The sequence below is a fragment of the Trichechus manatus genome, unplaced genomic scaffold (assembly GCF_000243295.1).
Source record: "Trichechus manatus latirostris isolate Lorelei unplaced genomic scaffold, TriManLat1.0 scaffold00005, whole genome shotgun sequence".
Lineage (NCBI taxonomy): Eukaryota > Metazoa > Chordata > Mammalia > Sirenia > Trichechidae > Trichechus > Trichechus manatus.
Genome location: NW_004443941.1, coordinates 15372179 through 15382713, shown reverse-complemented (window position 1 = coordinate 15382713; position 10535 = coordinate 15372179). Strand labels below are relative to the sequence as shown.

At 50.1% G+C, this 10535-nt stretch overlaps 1 protein-coding gene across 1 annotated transcript in view; it reads left to right on the top strand.

Annotated features, from left to right (window-relative positions):
- The first annotated feature begins 6 nt into the window (after positions 1-6).
- RHOQ (ras homolog family member Q) overlaps positions 7-10535 on the top strand; it is a 49726-nt gene continuing 39197 nt past the window's right edge. Inside the window, exons 1-2 of the mRNA XM_004369493.2 lie at positions 7-169; positions 748-806. Of these exons, the coding sequence (XP_004369550.1) occupies positions 28-169; positions 748-806 (201 nt within the window). The 5' untranslated portion in view covers positions 7-27. The remainder of the gene's footprint in view (positions 170-747; positions 807-10535) is intronic.

The window sequence follows — 10535 nt, the reverse complement described above, 5'->3', positions numbered from 1 at the left end:
CATGCCCGGAGGCCGGCCGGCCGCAGCATGGCTCACGGGCCCGGCGCGCTGATGCTCAAGTGCGTGGTGGTCGGCGATGGGGCGGTGGGCAAGACGTGCCTACTCATGAGCTATGCCAACGACGCCTTTCCGGAGGAGTACGTGCCCACCGTCTTCGACCACTACGCAGGTAAGCCCCGGAACTGCTGACTAAGGGGCTGCTCCCCGGGCCGGGAACTTTGGAGCAACTTTGGCGGAGCCCCCTCGCTGCCTCGCTGAAGCGCGCTCCCTGCCCCCTCCCCCGCCGCGCCCTCTGCCTTGCACCCGGCCCCACCCCCGCACCTTTGCTTCCAGTCACCCCGCTCGCCTGTAGACCTGACACCCCCTTCCTCCTCCTTCCCTCCGTCCGCAGCCGTCTCCTGCTCCCCGCACTGCCCAAACCCCTCGGCGCCCTGGGCCGACCGCCTTGACCTTCCCATAGCCGCCTCCCCTACCGCACCAAGCCCCCGGGGAGACATTTGGTGGGACCCAGAGAGACGTGGCTACGGGACTTGGGAGAAGGGGGTGAGCAGCTGGGGCTATGTCGCACCCCGATCTCACGCCACTTCACAGTGAGCTGAGACCAAGGGAAGGCGAGTGACTTCTGCCGGGGAGCACCCGCACACCTCTAACAGGGTTGGGAGACAACGGTCCTGGCGGGGATCGAAATTGCCCCACAGCCCAGGTCATTGTGAGTTTCTCTCCCCGCCCCCACTTCTGTCCTTGCAGTCAGCGTCACCGTGGGGGGCAAGCAGTACCTTCTGGGACTCTATGACACGGCCGGACAGGTGAGTGTCTTGGCCCCTGGCCTGCTGACAACCCTCTCCCTTCCCCAATTCTGGGTGGCTGCGAAGGGCCTTTGGAAACTGAAGTGTCTGGGAGGGAGACCATGTCTGCGAGCCCCCCCCCAACACCACCCCCACCCCGCCCTTGGTCCAGCTCTTTATTTTTCTTCAAGTCGCCAAATTAAAAACCAAAAACAAACCCAGACCAGCACACCCATGGGCTGTGAAAGTTTTTGCCTGTGTGCGGTTCTGTATGGCGCCTGGTGTGTGGGTCCCAACTCCTGTTGCAAAGTGGCAGCGGCCAATGTGAAGCGCCCTTATTTTTAGTTGCGGATGACCAGGTCTTCCCCTCACAGCCGCTGTCTGGGCCCTCATTGGTGAGTGGTCTGCCTGCCCGAAGAGCCTGATTGGTGGGAAATGGCATCATCTAATATGATGGGAAGGCATTTGGTCCTGGTTATGTTTATTACAACATCACTGCTCTCTGGGACTTGAGTCCCTGAAAACGTAATTTGTGGTGTTACCAGAGGACCACAGGGAAAAAAGAAAAGAAACAACATCCAACCAGCCACTCCCTGGGGCGGGAGTAGGACAGGAAGGGTTAAGAGTTCAGTATGCGTTGAAACCAGCTGCCACAGAGTCGAGACAGACTTGTGGTGTTATTGTTTGTAGCTCATCTACATTTGGATTTCTGAATTGTGGGTCCAGGTTAGAGTCTGTGTTGGATTCTGAAAAATGACTTGGGATGCCCGGATGGTGGTCCCTGATTTCTAAACTGCTAGGTTAGAGGAGGGTCTAAGCTGGCAGCACCTGAAGCCACCCCATTCACCCAAACTGGTCCAGGTAGGTGCAGCCGGTCTGTTTCCAGGACCCCTTTTGGTTGCCTGCCTTGTAGCTGTTATTTATTCTCTCTTAATCAGAAGATGTGGAGGGCAAGAGAAATGAGGCCGAACTCAGTCAAACAAGACCAACTTGTAAGCAGTACAAGAGACTGAAATTATTGGTGCAAAGGAAGGAGGGTTTTAAAAATTATCTCTTGAGTTTAACTTCTCACACGACTTTTCTTCCCTTATCCCTTTTACTTGTCGCGATGATTTTTTTTTTTTACGATGAACTCTATTCAACAGGACATGTATAGTCAGAGCTGTTCTGTGTGTACTCAGACCCAACTAAAATTTCTGAGTTCCTTCTACATAGTAGGGCTTAGTGCAGCCACATACAAATATTACCCCATTTACTCCACAAAACAACCTGTGGGATAGGTGGTATTCCACTTTGGAAGATGAAGAAACAGGCTCAGAGAAGCTAGGTTGCTTGCCTAAGATCACACAGCTACTAAGGAGCGTCACTGGGATTAGGACTTGAGTCTGCATTTGCTCCAATTCAATATGGTTATACTTATAGGAAGCTGTGGGAGGTGCTGAGATCACCGCCTGTGTTGACTGGATTGTTTGAGTGCCCAGAGCATGATACCTGAAGCCTTCACAGCCATTCTGGGTGGGGGGTGTACATCACCTCTACAGAGGAGAGAACTTAAGTCCAGAGAGGGAAAGAACTTGCCCAAGATCTCCCAAAGCTGCGCCCATTTACAAAACCAAGGCTTTCCTTTGTCTCCATAATTACTCTTTCCAGTGGAGGATTGTAAGATATGTACCAAGCGGTATCAACCTATCGGTAAAGTTCAAACATTACTGCTTTGCTCAGGGGTGGGGCACCTACTCTGTTGACCAAGATGTGTGTTAGGCCCTCTTGGCATTTCTCCCAGTGTCTTTTACTAGGTTGTGCTAAGACTTTTGTTTTGGGGTCAAACTCAGTGATGATTTATCTTTCAGCATTTAAGGGCTTATTGCTAGTAAGCAATCTTAGCAAGATAATCAGGGATGAGACTAAATGATGCGTGCCCACCCTGTACCCAGTACTGTGCTAAGCCCCCCCGGGGGGGAGGGGAGTATAAAAGAGTACATAAATTTAAGATGGGAATCTGCCATGGCTAATTACAGCATACGTAGAAATGCCTGTATGAAGATGCCTATTCCTGTGTTATGAAGGGAATTTCTGTGTTATACTTGGTCATTAAGACCTCATACCTCTAGGATTCAGTATCTGATTCATCCTACAATAAAATACTATGTATGTGTATGTATACAAATGTGTGTGTGTATATGTAAAACCAAACCCATTGCCATCAAGTCAACTTCGACTCATAGCGACCCTATAGGACAGAGTAGAACTGCCCCATAGAGTTTGCAAGGAGCAGCTGGTGGATTCAAACTGCCGACCTTTTGGTTAGCAGCCAAGCTCTTAACCACTGCGCCACGAGGGCACTTATATATATATATATATATACGTTTAAGTTTTATGGGCATCAGAGGAAAACACGTTGGCTTTGGAACAAATAGGCTTGGGTTCATATCTGCACTTTGCTGTATTAGCTGTGTGACCCTAGCTATATATATACCTTCTCTGTAATCTAGTAAAAATGTGAATAATGAAAATCTATACTCAGGGTGAGTTGTAGGCTGGCTTAAATTGCTTAAAGTAATTTGTAAAAGCACTGTCCTTTATTCATAGTAGGTATTAAGTATTGTAAGAATAAGTATAAAAATAATAAGTATTATAAGAAAGGATTGTACTCCATTGTGGTCAGTTTCATGGGAGGAAGGGGCCCTAGATGGAAGAGGACAGTTACGCCTGGAGTTGATAGAAATTCCACTAGAATGCTAGATCCTAGAGCATTTTCAGTAGAGGTATGGAGCCAGCTTTGGGTTTTCTGTTTCCCACAGTAACCGTCACTGGACACTGGTCACAGTCGAGTGCTCCCTGTTATAAATGCCTCATTGGGCATCTGATGGTTTTCTTTCTAACCAGAGCGTGCATCCCCCGCGATGTAAGAGAAAGAGTTCTGTGTAGAATTTAAGAAACAAGTAGGATATATATAGGCTCCAGTTGGTTCTACGTCCCGAGGGGTGAGATGAGATGAGGAGAAAGCTCACAGCGCTGGAAAGCTATTGTTTTCCCTCCAAAACGTTCATGCAAGTGGGCTGACTCATGTTTGAATCACAGCCACAGTGCCTCCCTCTGGTTGGAACCTTGAGGCTACATACCTACCCTTGGCCGCCACTTTGACCCCCAAAACCAACCAAACCTATTGCCATTGAGTTGATTCCGACTCATAGCAACCCTATAGGACAGAGTAGAACTACCCCATAGGGTTTCCAAGGAGCAGCTGGTGGATTTGAACTGCTCACCTTTTGGTTAGCAGCCGAACACTTAACCACTGCACCACCAGGGCTCCTCTTTGACCCCAGTCAAGTTCAAAGACATAGGCATCACTTGCCCAATTTACATACTTGAGAACATATCATTTAGGTGATGGTTGTGGTACATGACCTTGCCAGAGCAGGCTTCTTTCCACTTGACCTCTGCTGCTATTAGCAGAGAGAGAGAGAATGAATATGAATGTGCATTGGGTCATTCAATCTCCATCACAAGCACTGCCTGGGGACATCCCTCAACATCCCCAACACAGTCACTAGCCTCTGCTGCCAAAGGGAAGCCCTCCCTTCTCTCAACCAAGCTCCCGGGTGGTGTCAAGGAGCAGCCCTGACATTTTGACTGCCAAGCATTTTGGAGTGGAAGTTGAGGGAGGTGTCTTCCTCACTGGGGGCCTTGTGGAGAGGTCTGGCCTCCTGCTGGGCCTCAATGGAGCTTCTTCCTTCTGGTCTGGGTTTCTGAGCTTCAGCAGACGCTCTGCAGCAGCTCCTTGTCTGTTCAGGGAGGGACTGGAGAGGTGAGATTTTCCCTCCTACCTCTGCACAGTTTAGATGAAGAGGCAGTGGGCAGAGTTCTCCCTCTCTGTCCAGACAAGCCAGTGGGGAGCTGCCTGGCAAGCTGCTCTCAAGCTGCAAGCTCCAGGCTGATCTCTTAATCCTTGGCAGGAAGGCAGAATTTGATACCCTGAAGAGGGAAGGACTGGAGCCCAGTTTGTCCTAGCTCCCAAAATACACTCAGGAGGATGTGTGTTGGGATGAGTTTGGGATTCCTAGAGTTCCCAATTTAGCCACTATCTTAGTTTGTGGAAATTCATACATGTGCTCTCAGGTGTGTTGGTACTGTGTTAACTCAAAACACGTACAGTTCAGGGATGCGTGCATGGGAGCTATAAATATCCTCATCTCAGGAGTCCTCTGGAGTGGCTTTATAAATGACAAGTGAGATCTGCTTCTTACTTGACAGAGCCCAGCAGCTGAGGCTGCCCTGCTAGCCCTCTGGGTGCCCCCGGGAGGCACTTCGTCTACGGGAGGGAATCTTCACTGGAGGCGGCCTCAGAATGCCCACCTTCTGCATTCCATGGGGTAGCACCCAGGGGCCCAGTGTAATGGGAAGGGAGGAGGGCAAGGGTGAGGGTCAAGCTCCTCCTGCTCCTCAGGACAGCATCCTCCCAGCATCCTCCAAGGGAGCCTTTTCCCAGGTGAGGAAATTGAGAGTGAGTGCTTATGGCAACTGGACAGAGATGTGATTAGGCAAAGGTTTTCTCTACTTGGGAACATCCAAAGGGCTTAGGAAATACCCCCTCCATCGCCCAGGCTCCAGATCCCTGAGGGACCCAGGGAGCAGAGTTAGGGAGGAGCCGCAGGGTTCCCTCCAGACATCAATGCAACAGGTGAGATGCTGGCACTCAGCATCCTGGTTTCCCTTAGTAACCTGCTGTAGATTTGTCGTCTGTGCATTTTGCTAACCTTTTTAGAAGCTATTTATATCCCCAGCCTGTACCACATCACACAGAAGCGCTGGTTTCCTCCTCTGCATTGGGCAGATGGATGGCCTGTGGTTACTCTAAAGCCTTTGCTGTTACTGAATGCCTTGACTTCCCCTTCTTTGGACCCCGATGTGGGTTTGTGTCTGTGCCGGCTCAGACCCTGGCCCGGCAGGCAGGGACCGTGAGGTGGGGGGTCCCCACCAGCTCTGCAGGTCTGGGATGTCGGCACTGAAATGCATCGGTTTCTGATGTGCGTCCGATGTGCCCCATCCCCATCTGGGCCTTTGATCCATCTGGCTTCTCTGGCCTTTCTCCACTTCTGTTGTGATTTCTCTTGAGGCTTGGTGACATCTACGCCCTTTAAACCAGAGCTTCCCAACAGGCTCATCAGGAAGGGGTGTGACGTGTGCTGAGACCCTCTCAGCCCTAAGCGGCGGGAGGAGGTAGTATGCGGCCTCAAGGGGTTGAGCATAGGTTGTCGTTCTCCGCGTGTGCCATGATATGAGAAAGGTGAGAAGCAGTGCTTTCAAAGGCTGTGGGCCAGAGACCTCGTGGAGAACTGGGTGTCTGCGGTTTTGTTGTGGAATTTGGGTTTTCAGGAGATGAGACTGAGTGGTATTAAAACAAAGCAAAACAAAGCAGCTCCCCACGGGGGTGTCACTTTCCAGCAGTGACACGTGTTGGCAGCAGTGGGTATTACCAAGGGGCCTCAGACACAGACAAGTAATAGTGCAAAGAGGAAGAAAGGGAAGCCGTTACAAAGAACAGAACGAGTCTTTTTAAAAATTAACATTCCTGACCCTCAGCTGAATTTCCTTTCACTTTGGGGGGCTTAGTTTTACCCTAATTTGGCATACTTGGGTCAGGGAGCGGCTTTCTTTGGTGTCAGCCGTTTGTTGTTCCCCTTTTAGTGCCTGACAGGAAGCTGCTTTGCACGAGGAAGTGAGGGGAGACCCAGCTGGGGAGGCCTGCCTGGGGGTGGCAGGGAGGCCTTGCCTGGGGGTGGCAGGGAGGCCTTGCCTGGGGGCGGCAGGGTGGCCGGGCATTGGAGCTGTCTCACGTCTCCTAGCTCCCATCAGAGAGTTCTCTCAGACTCACTGCCTCCCATACACCTGCTGGGCCCCTCTTGCTCTCTCTGAGCCCCATGGGCACAGAGGAGTGTTCCTGCCTTTTTCTCTGTCACATTCGACTTATAGTGACCCTACAGGACAGGGTAGAACTGCGCCATAGGGTTTCCAAGGAGTGGCTGGTGGATTCGAACTGCCAACTTTTTGGTTAACAGCTGAGCTCTTAACCACTGAGCCACCACGGCTCCTTCCAGCACTCACATAGTACTTGTGGTAGCCACTCAACAAATATTTCTTAAATTGAGTTGATTGTCGTTTGGCTGTCGGCTAATTTCTGCTAAAAGGTTCATCAAAGACTAAAGTTACAGCTGCCAAATAATAGCTTGAAGGACAACTCTTTTCCTGGAAAAGCTTTGTTAATATAGTAGAAGTCTCCAAGGCTCCAAGGAGTGACAGGCATGCAGATATGCAGCAGGCAACCAGCATTTTCCTTACACAGGGCCAGTGGCTCAGTTGTCACCAGGGAGCCTGCCCCCCAGCACTGTCAAGCTGAGGCCTTTGCATCTTTCCTGAGATCTCCTGGAGAGCGATTCTGTGGAGCCCTGGAGCTTGAGGGGTATGCAGCTTGGCAGTGGAATGAGTGGGTTTTGGATATTCCAGAACTAACTTTGAATCCCAGCTCTACCTCTTTGCAGCTGTGAGACCAACAGTTCACTTCTGGGAGCCTCTCTCTCTCACCTCTCTAAAATGGGGAGGCAATTTCTACCTTGCAGGACAGCTGGAAGGATGAGAGACTGTATATGAAGTCACCCCACATGACCTGGTGCTCAGTGAGGGAAGCTGAGTGTGATGGCCAGGCCAGCTGTGGGGGCTGCTTCAGGGCAGCTGGTGTTGACTGAGTGCCTGTTCTGTGTCCAGCCTTCTGTGGGAGAAGAAGGAGTGGGATCAGACGGAGGAGAGGGCCACCTGCATAACTGGGAAGGTCTCAACTGGGAAGAGGTGGCAGGCATGAGCTTTTTAGAAGATGTAGACTTGAAGGATGACATGGGAGGGAGTAGAGTATACCAGTTACCAGTGTGAGCCCTCAGGTTGGACTGCCTCAAGCTCAGCAACCACAGCTCTGCTACTTCCCAGCAAGGGGCTTGACCTCCTGAAGCCTCCATTTCCTTATCTGTAAAGTAGGGGTTATAAATAATGAAAAACGAAAAAAAAAAAAAAAAAAAAAAAAAACCAAAACCCAGCTGTCATCGAGTTGATTCCAACTCATGGTACCCCATGTGTGTGTGTCAAAGTAGAACTGTGTTCCATAGGGTTTTCAGTGGCTGAGTTTTCAGAAGTAGATCACCAGGCCTTTCTTCCAGGGTGCCTCTGGATGAACTCGAACCTCCAACGTCTTGGTTAGCCAGCCACTGAGCACATTAACTGTACCATCCAGGGATACCTACCTTATAACCCACTGCCATCGAGTTGATTCTGACTCATAGCGACCCTACAGGATAGAGTAGAACTGCCCCATAGAGTTTCCAAGCAGCGCCTGGTAGATTCAAACTGCTGACCTTTTGGTTAGCAGCCATAGCTCTTTACCAAGGGTTGTTGAATTAAATCAGAGCCTCCCAGCTCCCAGACAGGGATTTCCTTAGCCTGGGAGGGGAAGGTGGACCTGCCCAGGCGTGTCCTGGATTCATTCCAGGGCTCAGGTTGGTCGCCTCCAGTTTGAGCAGTCTAACCTCAGTCACCCACCCACCCGCTGTGTGCTGAACAAAGATCTCATTTCTGTGCCTTGAAGTGAGACGTTGGGAGACTTTGGACTAAATGAGGCCACGGAGAGCTCCTCTGGGCGGGGAAGACAAGCATGGCGGTGTCCCAGATGTGCCTTTCTAAGGCCCTGAGATTCCTGCTATCAATGTCAACATGTGGAGTATGGCTGATAACTAAATTATGGAGATTCTTCATCCAGTGACTGACAACTTAGTAATTAGAAAGATATTAATCTGGTGCTGTGTTGCTTGTTGGTTTTAATAGAAAGAAAAGAAAGTGGGGGAAGGGGCCTTTCTTGTTGCTGCTGTTTCTTTTCGAGGTGGCTGGTGGGAGGAGCGAACCGGCCCCCTCTTCTGATCCCCAGGTCCATCAGCTCTGCAGCATAGTATTTGGGACTTTATAATGACACGCTCACCATTGAACGACATTTTTACAGAGTGCAAAGCCTTTTGGCATGTTACCTTCTTGAGGTCTCTCACTTGCTCTGTGAGAAAGGAAGTAAGTGGTGTTTCCCTCATTTTGCAATTCAGGGAGATTGAGTGACTTGCCCCAGGGCCGCACAGCTACTGAAAGGCAGAGCCAAGATTCCAGGGCAGGTTGTCCAGCTGTAAGCCCTGTGTCCTTTATGTTAAATTACTCAGACAAGTCAGCCTGACCACATTAATTGTCCCCTTTACTCACATATATCCCATTGTTGGATCTTTCATGTAAAAAGTGCACTCCAAGCCCATCGCTCTCTAGATAGAAGAGTGGTTGTATCGGTGTCAGTAGATGGAACAAGTAGGGCTGCTATTGAAATGGCTTCTGTAAAATGCCCCCCTATGAAGTGACTAAGAGTTCCTGGGTGGCTCAGCTGCTAACCAAAAGGTTGGAGGTTTTAGTCCACCGAGAGGTGCCTCAGAAGAAAGTTCTGGCAATCTACCTCTGAAAAATCAGCCATTGAAAACCCTGTGGAGTGCAGTTCTAGAACTCTGACACGCACGAGGTCACCATGAGTTGGCAACTGGTATTGTTACCGCGATAACGTGGATTGGAGCCGCCTGCTGCAAATAGCCAATTCTGAGACAGGGGTGAGGTGAGCAGCAAGAGTTTTGTTACATATCGATATATAGGAGACAGAGGGAAATAGATTCCTCCAAAAAACTCGTCTCCCCCACTGGGGATCGGCTGAAGGCTTTTATAGGGACAGGATTATGGGTCTTAGAAGTTTTGTTAGTTCCCCCTTGAGGTGGTCATGTCTCAGATGAGTTAATCGTCTACTGGTATTCTTGGGGGTTATTTGGCAACACTCTTGGGGATTATCTGGCGACATCCTGGTTTTTCTTGTCACAAGATGGGTGCTTTGTTTGGTTTTTCATCCTTAGATCATTATCACTTCTTTTCCAGCCTCCAAGGAGGAACATCGGTTAATCTTAAAACTTTTGTACAGACTGGAACTGAAAGGAAAGACAAGATCATGAGACAATGTGGCGGTTAGCAATGGGGAGTAATAATAGTGAGCTGGGCCTGTGTAGCCTCTTCCAATCCCCCCTTTTATTGGAAGTTTCTCAATCTTGGGAAATGGCTTTGCTTCTTTTCTGGCTACTTCCTGCTGGTTAGGGACATTGGCTGGGGCTGCGGCTACTTCCCTTAATTTCAGAGACGAGCAGGTGGTCAGGAGAACTTCAAAAGGTCCCTCCCACTGAGGGGCCAGTTGATCTTCAGGTTTCCAACAGGACCTGATCTCCGATCTCTGGGTTGGAACCTGTGGAGGGGAGTTTCAGAAGGAAACCTTCTGATACCGACTAGGGGCCATAGGTGGGGGGTGAGTTAGCGTGGAAATCGGCTGCATCCTGGTGAATTAGATGGCGTGCATTCCCAGAGCCTGGAAAAGGGGCATCCCGACTTATCAGGGTAAAAATTTTTCTAGCCTTAAGAGTATCTGTAGTTCCTGTTGTTAATATTCTCATAAAACAGGGAACACAAAAACAAACTAGAACAATCAGTATTCTTAAGGTTCCTCTTTCAGGCACTTCTGTGGCCCACTTAACTGGACCTACTGGAGTTAAGGTTGAGACTACACACGGGAGGGTCACAGTGTCCCCAGCTTGTAGGGTCAGTGTCCCCTTTGCCTGTAGAATCACCGGCATCTTTTCTGTCCAGGTCTCC